The sequence below is a fragment of the Hermetia illucens genome, chromosome 1 (assembly GCF_905115235.1).
Source record: "Hermetia illucens chromosome 1, iHerIll2.2.curated.20191125, whole genome shotgun sequence".
Classification (NCBI taxonomy): Eukaryota; Metazoa; Arthropoda; class Insecta; order Diptera; family Stratiomyidae; genus Hermetia; species Hermetia illucens.
In genome coordinates, this window is record NC_051849.1 from 208,334,027 (window position 1) to 208,353,589 (window position 19,563).

At 42.0% G+C, this 19,563-nt stretch overlaps 2 protein-coding genes across 2 annotated transcripts; one reads left to right on the plus strand and one right to left on the minus strand.

The window, feature by feature from the left end:
* Nucleotides 1–3,589: 3,589 nt before the first annotated feature.
* LOC119661426 (T-complex protein 1 subunit delta) lies at nt 3,590–10,672 on the plus strand. Its single transcript, XM_038070769.1, has 5 exons — nt 3,590–3,850; nt 8,848–9,500; nt 9,562–9,701; nt 9,763–10,447; nt 10,513–10,672. The coding sequence occupies exons 1-5, from the start codon at nt 3,745–3,747 to the stop codon at nt 10,528–10,530; spliced, it is 1,602 nt and encodes a 533-aa protein (XP_037926697.1). The 5' UTR covers nt 3,590–3,744; the 3' UTR covers nt 10,531–10,672.
* Nucleotides 10,673–16,449: 5,777 nt separating this feature from the next.
* On the minus strand, nt 16,450–17,220 carry LOC119657946 (rRNA-processing protein FCF1 homolog). Its single transcript, XM_038065142.1, has 2 exons — nt 17,157–17,220; nt 16,450–17,097 (listed from the first exon to the last, which is right to left on the minus strand). The coding sequence occupies exons 1-2, from the start codon at nt 17,157–17,159 to the stop codon at nt 16,498–16,500; spliced, it is 603 nt and encodes a 200-aa protein (XP_037921070.1). The 5' UTR covers nt 17,160–17,220; the 3' UTR covers nt 16,450–16,497.
* Nucleotides 17,221–19,563: the final 2,343 nt, after the last annotated feature.

The following is a 19,563-nucleotide window of genomic DNA, read 5'->3' on the forward strand; positions in this document are numbered from 1 at the left end:
TTGCACTGAATGTCACTTTGACGTCTTCAACAAGGATTCGCAGCGCAATTGTCGACATCTGATGGGAAAGCGACGATTGTTCTACTAAGAATGCGCCCTCTGGTTATTTGAATGATTATTCTATTTGAATGTTGGTTGTGTTTTCTCGAATATGCCTCGGTTTTTGAAATTACCAAAAGATTTGGAATTATAGTACTATGGAATTGTTGAAGATCATCATCAACGGCGCCACAACCGATATCCGGTCTAGGCCTGCGAGGAATACATGAGGACTGGCAAGATCATTGTCTTGTACAGTAAGAGCTTTGAACCTATGGTGAGACGTTTCGAGCGGAACAGTTCTTGTAAGCTAGGCTCTGTTAGCATCAAACAACCTTGCGCGAATTCATCGTCATAGTTGTTATTGGTTGTGATTTTCGACCCTAGATAGGAGAAATTATCAACGGTCTCAAAGTTTTAGTCTCCTATCTTCATTCTTCCCGTTTGATCAGTGCGGTTTGATGTTGTTGGTTGGTTGGTTTTCGGTGCTGACGCTGCCATCACATATTTTGTTTTGCCTTCATTCATGTGCAGCCCAAGATTTCGCGCCTGCTCGACCTGGATGAAGGCAGTTTGTACGTCTCGGGTCGTTTTTCCCATGAGGTCGATATCGTCAGCATAGGCCAGTAGTTGGGTAGACTTGAAGAGGATCGTACCTCTTGCATTTACCTCAGCATCACTGATCATTTTCTCGAGGGCCAGGTTAAAGAGGACGCATGATAGGGCATCCCCTTGTCGTAGACCGTTGTTGATGTCGAATGGTCTTGAGAGTGATCCTGCTGCTTTTATCTGGCCTCGCACATTGGTCAGGGTCAACCTAGCCAGTCTTATCAATTTCGTCGGGATACCGAATTATCTCATGGCCGTGTACAGTTTTACCCTGGCTATGCTATCATAGGCGGCTTTAAAGTCGATGAACAGATGGTGCAACTATTGTCCATATTCCAACAGTTTTCCCATCGCTTGCCGCACAGAGAAAATCTGATCTGTTGCTGATTTGCCTGGAGTGAAGCCTCTTTGGTATGGGCCAATGATGTTCTGGGCGTATGGGGCTATCCGGCCTAGCAAGATAGTGGAGAATATCTTATAGCACTGTGTGATATCTCCCTTTTTATGTATGAGACAGATAATGCCTCGTTGCCAATCGTCAGGCATTGATTCGCTGTCCCATACCTTGAGCACGAACCACTTGGTGTAATTGGTCGCCTCCATATTTAACCAATTCGGCTGTAATTCCATCGGCTCCTGGCGACTTATGATTTTTTAGCCGATGAATTGCACGGACTGTTTCTCCTAAACTTGTTGGTGGCAGTATTTGTCCGTCGTCTTCAGTTGGCGGGACCTTCAACTCGCTGATGTTCTGGTTGTTCAGTAGTTCATCAAAATACTCAACCCATCGCTCCAATATGCCCATTCTGTCGGAAATTAGGTTAGATTTCCCTCTTTGTCTCAGCAGGATGAGAATCGAGATGTGTAAGGCTTTATCCTGCTGACTTTTTGATGAAACTTCCACGGCTGGTGCAGTTGCTCCCCGTGCTTTTCGAGTTCACAGACTTGTTGGTTCTCCCAGGCTTCCTTTTTCCGTCTGTGAAGTCGCTTCTCCGCTGGCCAGAGTTCGTGATAAGTTTCCGCGCGTGTCCGCGTCCTTTGAGAATGCAACATTGTTTAGCATGCAGCATTCTTCCGTTCCGTTGCCAGCTTAAATTTATCGTCAAACCAGCTGTTCCGACTCTTTTTATGGCTGGGGCCAAGTATGTTTGTGGCCGTATTTATGATAACGTTCTTCAGGTGATTGTGAAGATCATTTGTTGGTGCTTTATCTCCAGGATCTCTGTTGCTTGCGGTTATTGCGGCATCCATTTCCCTCTTATAGGTGTTGCGGAGAGCTGTGTTGTCGGTAGCTTCAATGTTAAGTTTCACCTGATTGTCAGAGGGGATTCTGGGTTGTGTTGTTATTCGCGCTCGGAGCACCATGCCAACGAGATAGTGATCCGAGCTTATATTGCGCCCCCCCCCCCCCCCCCTCCCATTATATGATGTGACATTCACCAAGGCTGAGAGGTGGCAGCGTTCGATCAGCCCGTGGTTAATTTGGTTGAAAGTGTTTCCGTCTGAAGAGGCCCACGTATGTTTGTGGACCGCTTTCCGCGCAAACCAGGTACTTCCAACAACCATTTCGTGTGACACTGCTAATTGAATAATCCGCAGCCCGTTATCATTGGTATCCCTATGTAAGCTATAGGAATGGAGATATCGCCTGAATACGGGTTCCTTCCCTAGTTGGCTGTTGAAATCCCCAAGTATGATTTTGATATCATATCTAGGATAGGCTTCGAGGGTTCGTTTTACTGCCTCGTAGAAGGTATCCTTCTCTGACTCTGCAGTCTCCTCTGTAGAGGCGTGAACGTTAATGAGGCTTATATTTCTAAATTTACCTCGCAACGCAGAGTATCGGACGCAGAGCACCAAGAGGAGGCTACACAAACGTCAATTCTGGGAATTGATAGACCAGTAACTTACTCCAAACTACAATTTTTATTTTTCAGTGTAGCAATATATATTGGGAGCAACTTATCCCCTTCATCAGTACAAAGCTGGTCTATCAATTTTGGGCTAGACTACAAATAGAAGACAATATCTAACCTCTTAGTGAGTTCCGGGTCACCTCAACCAGCAAACGATACCTACTTAAGACCCGGTTTAGTCAAGGACAAAAAAGAATATACTGAAAAAAACGGCCATTATAAGATTTCCTGCCCCTCTATGTAAGGTAAACAAAATGGTTAGTCCACACCTGGTTTTTAGAACTCATAAAGGAGGCAGAATCCGAATAACCCACACATAAAGTCCGCGGTTGCCAGACATATAATAGAGCAGGGACACAATTTGTCGTTGGACAACGCTAATATTTTGAAGGAAGTGAACGACGCTAGAAAACTAGACTCCTGCCAAAGCCTCCACATCTTGGAAATTCCCCATGAAAAAAAAAAGGCTAAACACGGACATGGCAACAATTGTTTCACCTTGGTGGAACTTTAAGGGAGAACTGGAAGAAGAATAGAAGCATAATTAAGATATCATAATTACAGGAATAGCTATAAAAAAAAAAAATAAATTGTCAAGAAATTTTTCAGAAGATAAAACACTGAGGAGCTGGTCCCTGAAATACGTATTTGTATACATTACCAAATACTTTTAGCCAATAAAAAGGAAAATATCTTTAAAGAAAAATCTTTCACTTAAAATTTCGGTTAACTAACGAACAGATCATTAATGTAATACTTAATCGAAGGTTTCAAAACAACGATTGGATCTATTCTTCGAGGGGAGGTTACGCAGTTGGGCTATAGAAAAAAGCCAAATTTTTCTCAATGAACTTTGTTTTGTTCTTCGTTCTCCTAAACTAGAATATATGTTCGTTTATGTAATAATATCATAATATCAAGGGAAATTGTTGTTCGCCTAAAGATTTTCATCCTAAATCCAAGAGTACAATTCCGTCCAAAAGTATTTTATTAATTCCAGTTCAGTGTATTACAATTGTCAATTGTCCCTTGACAAATCTGTCAAAGATTCTTCGCTCATCGTCGTCCGCGGCTTTTGAGTTTTACAAGTTTAGGGTATAAGCGCGAAATCTCTAAGCATCGATCTTTAAATAAAACAGAAAATTGTTTTAAAATAAAAGTTTAAGTGAAAAACAGAACGATGGCTCCAAAAGCGCAAACCAATTTCGCTAAACCGAAGAGTTCGGCATACAAGGATAAAACAAAGCCGGCCGATGTCCGTCTGAGCAATATACAAGCCGCAAAAGGTAATGGGAGGATGCGATGGTGGAAATTTAAGTGAAATCGACTTTATTGGTTTCTAAATTGTGTAATTAGTGCAGAATGGGTTCTCGTGGATTCAGTTTTAAGTGAAATTTAATTGAGAAAAGTGTCAGCTGGTCTAACCTGCAATGGGTGTAAACAATGTCGGTGGTGGTCTGGAATATTCTGAGTCATGAGTTTTTTGGTGTAAAGATGGTTCTAGATTTCGAAGTGACTGCTAACTGTACTGATTTGTCACGTTGTCATCCTTTTAGCTGTTTATTATGCGGGGAAAAGAAGTAGTTCTGAATGCAAAACGATAATGATTGACGAGAGAAATCATTGGTTTGAGGAATTCTCGGCGATTCAATGGCAGATGTCATGGTTCACGTGATGATATCAATCGAAATTGAATGAGAATATATTCAAGATCCTACTTGATTATTGTTGGAAGATGTTGTGTTCTGTTTCCTAATTGACGAATTTATAATTGGAAGCAAACAACGTTCAGCCAGTATAAGATTTTGTGTTTTGCTCCACAACACTCAATGGAACTTAACGCCTTGGAATTGTGCCGGCTCAGTGGAGGCCTGCACTTTCGCAGCATTCTGATATATGATCGTAGTCTCAGAACCCGAGAAAGTGATAAGACATAGATCGATTCGGAAATTTTAGAAGTAGAAATCGATGCCAAATAGCACATATTTTAGCTTAAACTTAGTTTACCTCTATTGATGAGATTATCTTCCACCAATGTTCAGCTCAGTGAATTGGAAAGTTTCCTAATTCTTAACATGTAATTGATGTGGTCTCCGGTGAGGGATTCAGCAGCTCCATCTTTATCGATTATACCACTCAGTTTAGTGTCCGAGAGGAGTTCGGTTGCTTGAATTTGAGTTCAATCAAGTTGATTCCCTGACTTCTGGGAAAAACTGCAATTATCTTCTTTAATTATAATAATCTTGCTATCTTCCGCTCTGGAAAAAATGGGCCAAAGATCCCACCGCTTCACAAATTACACAACTGAGTCGATTGGTATCCGACTTCAAGTCACGATACAAATCCCTCTGCCATCAGTGAGATTTGAGCCGCGACCTTCCGTACGACAGCCTTGTGCTCTCTCCGGACTACCTGGTCTAGCTCTCCGGACACCACGCACATCTAAAATTCGAGCAAAAAAATGTAACAAAACGATGATGGTTCTGCTTCATTTCCTGAGAAATTTAATTTTGTAAAAGGAATAACCTGAGATCTTTGGCAACATTTGATGATTTTGTCGACGTTTCGTGATTTCTGTGTTGGCTGTAGCGAAAATAATATGCATTTTGGAAGGTGTTGTTTTGAACCAACGATCAGCGAAATATATTCTAATAAATTATGTATAACAATAAAAGCCAAGCAATTACAACCCTCCCAATCGACAACCTGGAGAGGCGTCTCTCTTCACTGACTCAAGCAATGTATTTTTTAGACGTAGATCAACATTCCCATGAAAATTAAAGGTGAAGCAAACAAAACACTATCAAAATTCAACGAAATAATGACTGTAGCTGCCCAGCTCTCAACTTCAACCCCGTATGTTGCCAATTTTCCCAAAAAATTGTAAACCGTATAGAATACGTACTAGTCCAAGTAAAACCTAAGTTGGGAAAAAAATGCAGACGTATAAATCTCCAGACAACAAACAATTCACAAGGGTAAGTCGTTCGCTACTTGAAGTCCTCAAGGATCATTAAGAAAAGGGGGTACAAAACTACTTACGGGGCATAGTGCCTACTACATCCATTGACTTTTCCCTGTGCAATGATAATAAAAGAATGAATCTGTTCAGCGTAAATTGCCACTAAGATTAGCAGGTGGCAGCTGGGCGAGGAGTAATGCCGAAAAAATGGATGGCATTGGAAAACGCAGATTAAGATAAGACTTTCAAAAGTATCTATGGTTACGCTAAAGACGAACTTCTAATTTCGAACCAATCAAATCTCAAGTCATTAAAAAACCAAAGGTTCCAGAGAAAACCCCAAGAAATGACTTCATCACGGGAAAAATGTTGGAGGAAGTCCCGGGATTGAGATATTCAATGCAATTGTCGTCAGGTTTGGAAGAGTTGGGAAGAATCAAACTCAGATCGCATACTACAGGTCCTTTCAAAGGTGTTCGAAAAACTACTAGTTTAAAAAATCACACCATTTCTAGTGGAAAATAAATTATAATTATAACAATTTTCGAAAATATGAAGCAAAATTTGCTTAGCCGCATTATAATTAATTGTTAAAATATCCAAATATTATCGATAGTTTTGAGAATTTTGAGTTTCTAATAAGCCGCCAAATTTGTTGATTTTTTGAAAAATTCTGTTTGGAAGTAAATTGATTAACTTTCGAAGGGTTTTCATGTCCAAATCCAACCAAGCTGTACTGTCGACCATTTGCGCAAACAGCTATTGCCAAAATGCCCTAAACGTTTTGCGATTGGATTAACACTTGGTCTTCTGACTTTCCAGTCAAAAAATAGTATTGAACGAAGTGGCTGTATTTCCCACAAAATTGTCAGCTACAGGTATTGTATCTGAATCCCCCACTGCTTCCCTTGATATCCTGTTCTGGTTCAAACCATGCAGAAATACACCACTCGCATATGTGTTTGATGTGGCGGGGAATTCTCGACAGAGGCGGATTCTCTCGCTAATCTACCACCGGCCACCATCACCAACGCCTCTTTATCTATTAACTAGGTAGAATCGCCCGTTTGTCACTCCAATCTTCACACTGCGTAAAAAAGCTGCTGAGGACGAATTTAAAAGTGGCTTACAAAATTCTCTTGGGGTAAACAAGTTTCACTTAGAAGAGATACAACTGCGCTACGGTCTATCAATGGCGTAATGATCCCTCAATTTGTTGCAGAAATCCCACTCCAGGATACTAAGAATGGTTAACGCAAAAACGCGATAATTCAAAATGACCTCATAGTTGCGGGAAAAGAGAGGAGATTTCATACCAAATAATGAAGAAACACTACCTTCCCACCCTAACCCTTTAGGCAGGAGAGGCAGTCAGTTGAATTTATTGGAAAATATGAAAAAATGAAGCAAATCGTCATGTAGATGTGGAATAATTTTACTCTGTAAATATACTATTTGCAGGGAAGTTAACAGTAAGACCTGAAATTTTTTTTTAGTTTCTTATCTACTTCAGTACTTGCAGATTGTCGGTGTTTGTTTTATAACCGCATTCCACCATATAGTTAGCCACTAGAGATTTTGTTTTCGAGAGTATTCAATAGCCATTTCTGTATCCCCCCCCTCGAGTAGACTCCCTAAATCTATTGGTTAACAGCCTTTTGTGCTTGTATCCAGATAGCTGAGTGGTTAAGGCTGTCGTACGGAAGGTTCGCGTTCAAATCTCACTGGTGGCAGTGGGATTTGTATCGTGATTTAATGTCGAATACCAGTCAATTCAGCTGTGAATGAGTGCCTCCTACAGTGTCACTGTAGTGTACCGTTACGGTCTTGAATTAAGTGCTCTCACACATTTCAAGGCCCTGATCCAAATGGATTGTTGCGCCAACGATTATTATTAATGGCCTTTTTGTTTGTCTGCGGACATTCTGCGCAAGTGATTTGAATAACGCTCATTTCATTTACAGCTTTCCGATCCTTTTTCCTAAACAGCAGAAATTTTAGCTGATATATTCTACTTGATCTTATCAGTTGTATGTCGAACATTTTCAATGTGCTTTGTATATGCCGCATATAGGTTTGAAAAAGGTGACGCTTGATATTTTTGATGGGATTGATGTCGATTGTTTTCTGCACAATTTAGTGAGGTTGCTCCATTCTTCTTCTTCGTGCGTGTTTCCGAATCAAAGCAAAAGCAAAAACTGATAGGATCATGTAGAATAGATATTATGGTGATACCGTAATAATGATACTATGTATAAAACTCCGCCGCCTGTAATTGTTTTCGTTTACAGAACTGAACTAAATGAATAGAGAAATGAAATAGTACCGTAGTTTCCTTTCGCCAGGGGTTTCTATAATGGCAAAATTGCCCGTCCGCAATTACTGCAGCTCCACTGAAGTTCTTCATCCTCTGGGTTCCTGGTAATAGGAACGTACAGACAATGAATGGATAATCTGTCCGCCTGGGGACTGTTAAGGGTGGGATCTACTCGCACTTAGATGGCGAATGCTTACCATTTGTGCTAAGTCAGGGGGTGCATTTATAACAACCCAATCGCGAGAGCCCTTGTGCCGAGCAATGCAAATAAGATTCCAGCTATCTGCACGGGGAACTGGCCTATAGGGGACCAAGCTGGAGAAGAGGGGGAAACCCTCGGGCACTTTCTTTGCAATTGCTCAGCTCTAGCTAGAACCAGTCTGCGGATCCTAGGTAAGCCATTTTTTGAGGATCTCAGATCTGGGCAGGGTGGGAGAGTTGCTTTCCTTCGTGAATGCTACCGGCTGCTTCTGAAGATCTGACCCGGCTGCATTTTGCCCCTTTGCTCTGATAGCAGCAATCATGTCATTCAAACGAAGCAGCGCTAATTGGACCCCTCAGGGCGGCCGCTGATAACTACTTTGGCAATTGCCTGAGTCGGTCTACCAGGCATAAATACATTTGCTAGTTAGTTAATGCAATTCTTTTCTCATACAAAGAAAGAAGTTATAGAATTTAATACAGAAAATGAAAGGACCAACGAAATTATCCAAAATTTGAATTACCAAACTTGGGAAGAGGAAATTCCAAGAGAAAAGTTCGAATTATCCACGATTTTGAATTAAGTTAGAATTATCAAGGTTCGATTGTAATGGTAAAGTAGGTTTTAGGATTTCGGGAAATATAAAGATGAGAGCATTATCTGAGATAAATCTATATTAACTGTCTTTATACACCCGAAAATATTTAGAAATTCTTTGCTTTCTCTTAATACTTTCAAGCCTCCATCACAATGTGAATATTGTTTCATTACAAAATTACATTAATGTCTTCTCAATTTTCAGCCGTCTCTGATGCAATTCGTACAAGCTTGGGACCTCGCGGAATGGACAAGATGATCCAAGCCGGCAACGGAGAAGTCACAATCACCAACGATGGAGCTACAATCCTAAAGCAGATGAATGTCATCCATCCAGCGGCTAAAATGCTTGTGGAACTTTCTCGAGCACAAGATGTCGAAGCCGGAGACGGAACAACTTCAGTCGTTGTCATTGCAGGTGCCCTCCTGGAAGCTGCAGAGCGCCTACTACAAAAAGGAATTCACCCAACTGCGATCTCAGATTCTTTCCAAAGATGCGCACGCAAAGCAGTAGAAATTCTTGCAGAAATGTCGCGTCCAATTGAATTAAAGGATGAAGACGAACTGATCAAGAGTGCTTCAACCTCGCTGAACTCAAAGGTGGTGTCACAACAAAGCAGTTTGCTTGCCCCAATTGCTGTGAATGCAGTATTGAAAGTTTCCGAGCCTGGAAATGAGGCAAGCGTAGACTTGAAGGACATCAAAGTAATTAAAAGCTTGGGTGGAACTGTCGAAGATACCGAGTTGGTTGAGGGATTGGTTTTCACTCAACGATCCTCTGGTACTAATGCTCCAAAACGTGTAGAGAAAGCCAAGATCGGGCTTATCCAATTCTGCATTTCTCCACCAAAGACAGACGTAAGTTGCTCTAAGGCGGTCTCGAATTATAGTTAGTAAATTCGTATTATACCATTTGCAGATGGACCACAGTGTCATTGTGAGCGACTATGCTGCCATGGATCGTGTGCTCAAAGAGGAACGTGCCTATATTCTAAATATTGTAAAACAAATCAAGAAGGCAGGATGTAATGTTCTACTTGTCCAGAAATCAATTCTCCGGTAAGTTTTCATCATTTTTTTCTATCTAAACATTGTGTAATTTAACGATTCATTTCCCCAGTGATGCAGTTTCTGATCTCGCCCAACATTTCCTCGACAAAATCAAAGTATTGGTAGTAAAGGACATCGATAGAGAAGATATCGAATTTGTCTGCAAAAGTTTAGGATGTCGTCCAATCGCCTCATTGGATCACTTCGTAGCTGAGAATCTTGTGAATGCCGATCTGGTCGCTGAAGTTTCAAGTGGATCGAACAAATTCGTCAAAATTACTGGCATCCAAAATCGCGGTCGTACCGTTTCCATTATAGTTCGTGGATCGAATAAGTTGGTATTGGACGAAGCGGCACGTTCTTTGCACGATGCACTCTGTGTGATACGTTGTTTGGTTAAGAAACGCGCTTTGATTGCTGGTGGTGGAGCTCCAGAAATTGAAATGGCTCTACAATTGGCCGCATACGCGCAAACCGTGGAAGGTGCTGATGCTTATTGTTTCCGCGCATTCGCAGAGGCGTTGGAAGTCATTCCGTCTACCTTGGCAGAAAATGCTGGTTTGAATCCAATCGCCACTGTTACGGAATTGAGAAACAGGCACGCACAGGGTGAGAAGAATGCTGGAATCAATGTAAGGAAGGGAGCCATCACAGACATTCTGGCTGAGAATGTAGTTCAACCACTTTTAGTTAGTACGTCAGCAATAACACTTGCATCGGAATTGGTCCGGTCAATTCTTAAGATTGACGATATTGTAAGTATTTATTCCTTTCTCATGGTGGAATGTGAAAATTGATCCTTGTCTCTGTTCCGTTGCAGGTTAACACTATTTCATAAATCTCTACATTACAAGCGACATTACTGCATCGGCTTGATTTCTTCTGTCAAGTTCCAGCACGCAACTTCCTAATTTAATACTTTATTTTAATTTTGTCATTAACATAATAAAAACTCGCTACCACTCTAGACGATAATCGCATATTTGTCGTTTTTATATTCACTTTAAACACTACCAAGACAATGAGGACAATGCATGGTCGCCTTGACGGAAATTAAATACGAATGAAAGCTGAATTTACATACAAATAAAAGCCAGGAAAAGATAAATATTATTTCGCCTTTCAATAATATCAAGTTATATGTACTTGAATAACCTCGAGAGAGCATATCTCTCTACATTAATTCAAATTCGATAGTTTCTTTTGCATATGCGGCCTAAAATGGTTGACTTGCTTACTTAAGCAATACCAACTGTGCTGGCCATCAAAGTTTCTTTTTCCTTCAGTAATAGTCGTTATTAATTGAAGTAATAAAAACTTGTTGTTTCTTTTTCGTTGGTGTGGGTACAACAAGTTTGCACTGATGAAGGGAACAAGTGGTTCCCGAAATATCGGTATTTGCAAGAATAAATATCCACATCAACGAAAAAGAAACAAGTTTTTATTACTTCAATTAATTAATCGTTGGAAACACCGCATAATTTCACTCTGATTAGTCGTTAATAATTTATTCCATCTTAAACCCACTGAGGTATTGACTCCCCCGTGAAGTGGGGGTTAACAATCCACTCGTAGTATCCTCTGCCTGTCGTAAAACGGGGGCTGCAGCCTGCAGATTTCGAATTTTTAATTGCTATGGAAGCGTTATTCGTGACTCGGATAAGGACGGACCTACCGGTAACAACCTATGGCTATCGTGTCAGGAAACGAGTTGGTTTTTGAAATGTGTTGAAAAGCTCTCTTTTTTCCAGCTTGAAAGTAAGTTTCTGCGTTGCAGGCTAGACGTTCTGAGTGAAGTGGAGGTTAGATCGTGGGACTCTGGGAAATCTGGCGAAAGTAAGCATGAATCCGATCTACGGGAGCACAGCAACGCACGCCCTCATTACTTAGGAGCCCGTTGCGGACAGGATACTGACTGCGAAATTCTGGTCCAAAATGAAGATCCTTTCAATTAGTACAGTGTTATGCACCAACGGGGATTTCTGATGTAGAGGTATCTGACGGGTTTCGCACTCCTTATCGAAGGTGCTGATCGCTCTGTATATCTGGGAAGCGTTGTTTCAGCCGGCGATGGAACCGAATTTGATGACGTTCGACGCATTAACAGCGCTAGATCCGCTTCGTCTGATACAATTTTGAACGAGGGAGGAGTGCAAGCTTTTCTGGAATTTTTGGGAGAACTAAATCGCATTTTAGCAATCCGTGAACGATGTCATGTAGGCATGTGTAACGCGCTACATCTCATTAGGAGGTGATTGGGAACGGCTATGCGTTTATCGATTATAATCTTAAGCTTCGATACAATTTATGGAATGGATACATGCCACATAATAACGATGTCGAGAGTTTCGTAGAGTCCATCTTAGCGCAAGCAGGATAATTTGGTGCGTCTCTAAGAAGCATCTCTCTTATTGGCTGCGAAATCAATATTAGCGAATAAAAAAATCTTTTGTTGTTTATTCGATTTTCAGGCACCAGTTATGACCTTCAATATACTTTCAAGTACTTATATGGGGGGTGACTTCTGCTACTTATATATTTGATCGTTTCTGAATCTTTCAATTACTTAGTGATATTCCAATTAAGCAAATAAGGGACACAAACAAAGAACGGGTTAGATGAGACTCGAAGAATGGCTTTATCGTTTGATAAATTAATGCTAGGTAGCGACGGGTAATTATTGAAAGATGTCTCAATTGAAAGCCACAAATTTATATTTTATAGCGTCTTGAAATTTTTTTTGAAAGGCTGTAACCTGGGCCTAATACGACTGCAAAGATTAAAGCCAAATAACTTGCTAACATAAAGGATAATATAAAGACATAAGCAATTGAGGAACAGTTCCAGTTCTTCAGCGAAGTGAACCAGTGTGTTGGGGTTGACCACAAAGTCTTCTCCCTATAAATGAGAAATCTTGGTCGCAGCTGGGTGAGAGGTGGTTTTGATGGCTAAAAAATCCCACGCTCTCAAGGCACCTGAATCCTGAGGTTAGTCTTTTACAGATTTCCATCAAACCAAAAAAGTCTTCTGACGACAGCGTATCACTGCTCGGATTTCGAAATTGAAGGACATAATCAATAGATCGTGGTGGTTTGAGGAAAGGCATCCTGAAGGCCAAGTACCGGGGGTTGTAAAGCGTCGACAACGACGATGGTTTAATCTATTATCCTCTCTTTCGCGTAAGTTCGCCAGGCTCTCTTGTTTTTTCAGTTTCCTACTACTATTCCTGCATTCCGAAATTATGTACACATTGTCCCATGTGATGTTACATCCTTCTTGCATAATATATTGTGCTACAATCAATTTCAGGGATGAGGTCGTCCTTTTATTTTTCCTGGCTGTTTTCACCTTTCTTGGGTTCTCTCCCCATCGTACATTGCACAATGTGTGCATAATTAGGGAGTGCAGCAACAGCAGGTTGCCGCTCCCCCAAATTGTGATATTATACTCCTATGTGGGTCATAGCGCGCCAATCACATCTACATGTCATCGTTGTTGGTTTCTGGTAATTTGTTTCAACTACCTCCACTATTTTCCGAGAAGCTTATAATCCTCCATAGTTCTATGCCACACAGTTCAAAAGCGATTCATTCGTCAGCCTTTCTGGAGTAGTTGATACCATTGAATGCCATAGCTTGCAATGGAGTTATCTTCCTTTCTTAGTGTCTGACCTACCCATTGTTTTTGCCGCTTTCTGATCATCACGAGTATTTGGCTTGTACGTCGACGAGTTGTTTTCTCAGGCCAGAATAGTCAAATGAACTGATGGAAAATTGGAGATTTTCAGTAACAGTGGCGGTCACATTCCATATAGCATATAATATAATAGCATGTTTTAGACGAAACAAGGTTGAAGAAGCAGTAGGTGCCATCAGCGCAGTCGAGGCGTTTCATGTCCTCCAGCCAAGGCAACGTGGAGAACCTCACCGACAACAGGAAGAAATAATATCGGTGACAAGATGCAATCCTGCTGGCCTTCGCTTTGGAATTCGAATTCCATGACACGTGACAACTTGCACTGTTACATGTGTAACTCCGACAAAAAATGAAATTAATGGGCAAGATCTATAAATCACAATTTACAGGATCAATTATAGGGAGTGGATAATTGGTAAACCCCTAAGCTGGCGAGTTGGGCAATGGGCTGCTTGTAATGACTTTATTTCGCTGTGATCAAAAGACCATCCTAGTGTACTGAAGTCGGCTAAAATGGCGGAGCTATCCCAAAAACTTGGAAAGATGGCGAAATTGACCGTGCGAATCCACCCGCAAATATTGAAGGTCCAATGAAGCGTCCCGTTGAGAAGGAGAGAGAGAGGAAAACCAAAAAAATTGAATGAATGAATGAATGAATTACATCATCGACCGATTTTTACTATGCTTTAGATCTTTAGGAGACGCGGCCTTTGCGGTTCTCATCCTTCTTTGATATCCTCAGGGTATAAACATGGGAGATACCCCTTTGCTTGCTAGCTAAAAATTCAAAATGTTCTTTGATATATTCAACTCAGCGGTTCATATGAGCTCACTTCATGTGATCATGATGATATACACGTCTTAGATTGCGATGAATTTACGTGAAATATAAAATTTTGATCGTCTATAGCTTTGCACATAATAGTTGTATTTTTTTCAAACTTTTCAAAGCTGTGTAATACTTTGATGGTACCAAATTTCGTATTTCTAGGATGAACTTAGGGTGCGTTTTCGGATGAATTGCACGAACTTTCTTCTATACTTGGTGGTGGCAGTATTAGTTCGTTGTCTTCAGTTGGTGGGACCTCCAACTCGCCGGTGTTCTGGTTGTTGAGCAGTTTATCAAAATACTCAACTCACCGCTCCAATATGCCCATTCTGTCGGAAATCAAATTTCACTCTTTGTCTCGGCGCGTTCTTTGAGAATGCAACCTTCTTCCGTTCCGTTGCTAGCTTACATTCATCGTCGAAACAGCCGTTCCGACTCTTTTTGTGGCCGGGGCTAAGTAGGTTTGTGGCCGTGTTTATGATAACGTTCTTCAGGTGATTGTGAAGATCATTTGTTGATGCTTCACCTCTAGGATCTCTGTTGACTGTGGTTATTGCGGCATCCATTTCCCCTTATAGACGTTCCGGTGGACTGTCCTGTGGATGGCTTCAGTGTTAACTCTCACTTGATTGTCAGAGGCGATTGTAGGTGGTGTTGTTATTCGAGCCCAGAGTACTATGCCAACGGGATAGTGATCCGAGTCTAAATTGGCCCCCCTATATGTTCCGACATTCATCAGGGCTCAGAGGTGGCGACGTTCGATCAACATGTGGTCAATTTGGTTGAAAGTGGTCCTTTCTGGAGGGGTCCACGTTTGTTTGTGGACCGTTTCCGCGCGAACCAAGTACTGCTGCTAATTGAATAATTCGCAGTCCATTATCATTTGTATTTTGATTTAAGTTATTGGAGCCAACGTATCGCCTGATTACTGGCTCCGTCCCTACTTGGCTGTTAAAATCCCCAAGTATGATTTTGATATTATACCTAGGATAGGCTTGGACAGTTCGTTCTACTGCCTCGTAGAAGGTAGCCTTCTACGACGTTGCAGTCTCCTCTGTAGGGGCGTGAACGTTAATGAGGCCTATATTTGCCTCGAAAGCGAAGAGTGCATAGCCTTTCGCTTATGTTTTCCAAGCCGATAAAGGCAGGTTTCATTTTTTGGCTGACTAAGAAACCTACTCCGAGCACATAGTTTACTGAATGGCCACTATAATGTATGGTGTAGTGACTTTTCTACAGGAAACCAATTCCTGCCCAAGGCATCTCCTGCAATGCTGTTACATCAGCTCTATACTGGGGCAGGGTATCGACTAGCTGCTTGGTAGCTCCTTTTCTGTGCATTCCATGAGAAAATGTGACTGTTGCTGGACTTGTCGTTGTGTAATCAGTCCAGTACGAGGCTCCTTTTGTGGTTTCGCAACAGGTTGTTTCCGTGTAGGGTTATCAGCCATGCTCAGCCCCCCCCCCCCCCCCTCCCCGTTTTTAGGAGCGGGAAACTCGCCTTCATCCTTCTTCGTCTGCAGCTTTTCGTTAAAAAAGATCTCCCAGCGATCACCACGTGGAGGTGTAGATAGGGTTTGGTATTAGAGCTGTTGGTGTTGGTTCAGCAGGCATTTTCCAGGTTTTATGCTCCATCGTGGGTAACAATCCATGTTTCGCCCTGGGACCTATACTCCCCTTTGACTTAAGGGATAGCAAAAATGTTGTTCTAAAGGTTTCGGATTCTTTGCAATTTCTGGTTAGCTGCGTGAACACCTGTAACTTCATCCTTTAGAGTCGGTTTGACAATGAATGGCCTAATGCCAAATGCTGGCTCTGGTCTCACCATTGTGGAGCCAGATCCCTGGCTAGTAAGCCTGTCAGCTCCCTTATTGATAGTAAATTCCAAGTGCTGGATGCCTGCATTGAGTGGTTAGGGTACTGTGGCCTGGGATACTAACAAATGAAAAACTTTGTCAGTGTACGGACCCGATAACCGTGAGCGAGTTGATTAGGAGGTGGGAAGAACAAGGGATAGGTAATACATTGCCAAAAGGCGACGATTCTCGGGTAAGCTGTGCCACTATCTTAAGATGGTTGGTGAACAGGTTGCCGAAGGGTTATACGGCATAGTGGAGGAAGAGTGTGAGCTTGTTTGAAAGTCCTTTCAATACTCGTGTTTTAAATGAACGCATACTATCCAAACCTCGAGTTGCGTGGGGTTAAGTAAGCTCCACTTTGAAAAAAGATAAATAAATCTTAAAAAGTAGAAATTTTATTGAAAACAAAACTAATCCTAAACTACATTTTCGTCCCGTACGCCTCCGGCATCCTTTCTATCGCGTACTTATGCTGCGCTACATACATTATCGGTACACCGGGTATCTTCCTTATCCTATTCTTCAAGTCCTTATCATTCGTCGCCACAATGTAACATTTGTGCTGAGTGATTTTATTCACAATGCAGTCATCAGCGTAAGTGCCCTTATGCAGGCAAGGCAGCCTTTCGAATCGTGGATCTGTGATTATCCTCAACGCCAGCTTGTACTTCGCCCCCAATTTCTCCAGTTCAGCACGAACGCAGTCCGTGATGTAGGGAATGCACTTGGCGTAGAGGCAATCCATCATATTCTGGATGATATCGAGTTTACTTTTTATGCTGAAGTTGATGAAATTGGTATCAACGATAATGTGGTATGGCGGACCCAGTTGCGTGTTGTATTGGAAGAAGAGCGCTGAGCTGATTTGTGGCGCATCGTGGATTTTGATTGTGTCCAGGTCAGGTTTCTTCTTTTTCACCAGACGAAGTTTATCTTTGATGCGGCTGTCGGTGGGTTTGATGATGCGTTTCAGCTGGGCCACTCGTTGTTTTTGTATTTTGCGGGTCTTCTTTTGCTTTCCCTGGAACGATATACGTTTAGCATTTTTGATTTGATATTATTTAAGCTATAATAACTCACCATTTCACTACTTTTATTTAACTATGGAGCCGTAGAAGTACACGTGAGAATTGTTTTGACATATGTGCATATGTGCTGCGGAGAGCCTAGAACTCCAGTAAATACACAGAAGAGAGACATTTTTAGTACCATTAAAGTTGGTTTGTGTACTAGATGAACACGAACCATTTGACAGCTGAAGATAGTGCTTGCACACAAGATCCAAAAATTTCTTTGCTAGAATAAGGGTGTTTGTTTAAGCCGAGACAACTGAGGATGGTGCATGAGATGAATTCCAATTACAAAGAGCTATCAAATTAAATTTGGGGAAATAAGTGATAGCGTCACCTAAATATGAAATCACAAAATAACTTTCATAGAAAAATGTTATAACTTTAGGAACTATATTGCATTATATAAGTGGGAATATATTGCATAAAGCTCAAATTTATAGTTTCGAAAAAATTGGTGGGACTGTATACTCCATTCGGGGTAGTTTAAGCGGGAATTTCAGAGGTACGGACTAGGCATTTTGGGGCTAAACGCGGTAAGATGGTCGCACTTTGGGGAGCACATTCTCTCTCTCTTATGGCATTCTATTATTTTCCTCTGAAAACCTTATCGGAACCAAGAATGAATTTGCTCCTTCTATCTCGGGGGGCCGTTTCAGACACGATATATGCTGTGGGATTCGGTTCCAGAATGAGGAACATTTCAATGGTACAATGCTGCGCATCAACGGAAACTCCACTTAGAGAGAAGTTTTCTATGAACGACTGAATGCAGTTCAGGTGAGTTCTTCTAAAGGTGATACTGGGGTCAAGCAGTAGACTGTAGGATAGACTGAAGCGGAATACAGGTTACTGGGAGTCAACCGCTCTCGGGGTTGATGTGCGAGTCTCCAGAAGCCAAGCCTCCCGTCTACCAACACAGTGACTTTAATATTTACATAACGCTACGGATATAAACCGAGGAGTCGAAAAACACCACCCCCTAATCCAAGGTATGCGGACCGTGCCCATTGGATAGTTTGCAGTCGACTATATTCGAACGGAGCCTCACTGGTCGCCTCAGTAAGTAAGCCTGATCTTACCGTGCTAGGCGGGGGGTATGACATGGCGGACCTCGTAATTCCCATACTCGTGGGAATCATATGACTATAGAAACGAACACAAAAAGAAAGGCGGAGGTACATCTCGGTAACACTGGGAGCCAGGTGACTACACCCAAGGTCAACATTGGCCTACTGCGAAGACCACAACCAACGAAGGTCTCTATATCAAACGTCAGGAAGGAGACAGGTCCCAGTGAAGTATCTGTGCAATCTGACGGACGTTCCGAAACCAGTTAAGGTCTTGAAGAAGGCTCAGGACAGACCTAGGCCTTCAACGTTAAAGCCAAGGAAGCGAGGAGCAGCGAAAATCAGCCCTCAAGAGAGAAATGTTTCCAAGAAACCTAAACCTGAGCCCAACAGAGCGGAAATCTCGCGGCGATTAGGGGTGAAAGCAGAAGCCATGAAACCTGCGTTAGCTATGCTAATGCGGTAAAGAGCATTCGATTGGCCATACAATTGAAAGAATTTCCGGAGCAAATACTCACCCGGGAAGAGGAGGAAGTAATTGAGACCCCCATCGTTATGAAAACGTGTGCGGGATGGAGTAAGGAGCTCGTGTTCAGTGGTATACGCTTCCGACCAGGTCTTATACAGGTAGACTGCGCGACTGAGGACACGACGGGCTGGCTTAGGACTAGGATAGAAAGGAACTGAACTCTCGACATGTGCTGGGGATGATACAACAGGGGCACAAATAGTGACGGTCTATCTTCCCAAAGCCACAGCGATTGAGCTGGGGAAGTTTCTACGCCTCTTCATCATGTAAAATATGGACGTCCACACGCGGTTATGGAGAGAAGCAAGGAGGAGGGCAAAGACAAAGTCCTCACGATTGGAGTAGACGACATGAATTACAGATTCTGTATACCTGGCATACCTATGTACGTGTACAGGGAGAAACAAGGGAAGGGTACTTCGTCGGACACATCCAGTGGATCGCTGAAGTTATAGGAGCTGGGAGGGCACGACAGAGCAGTGAAGTGGAGAAGCTGGACGACTTCGATCTAGGCCTTCTAGCGCTCAAGTTGGACAATTTTATCTAGATATAGTGTAGAATATATGGGCAAAGTGATAATAATCGTACTCGTTTGGAAATTAAAGTTTTAAAGAGGTAAAATATCACATGCTAGGTTTATATTATTTATCGGTCCGAATGACATTCGAATGGCTTCGCTAAAATCATAAGAATTGAAGCGAAGATTTCGCTTGTGTTTCTTCAAGGATTAGGTATAGCAGATTAATGGTTAGTTAAGATTTTCATCATCAACGGCGCAACAACCGGTATCCGATCTAGGCTTGCCTTAATAAGGAACT

Excerpts from the sequence above, each read along its gene's own strand:
- LOC119661426 (XM_038070769.1), top strand. The coding sequence starts at position 3,745 with ATGGCTCCAAAAGCGCAAACCAATTTCGCTAAACCGAAGAGTTCGGCA. Across the intron at positions 9,501-9,561 it reads TTTCTCCACCAAAGACAGAC|ATGGACCACAGTGTCATTGT; the intron begins GTAAGTTGCTCT and ends TACCATTTGCAG. Across the intron at positions 9,702-9,762 it reads GTCCAGAAATCAATTCTCCG|TGATGCAGTTTCTGATCTCG; the intron begins GTAAGTTTTCAT and ends TCATTTCCCCAG.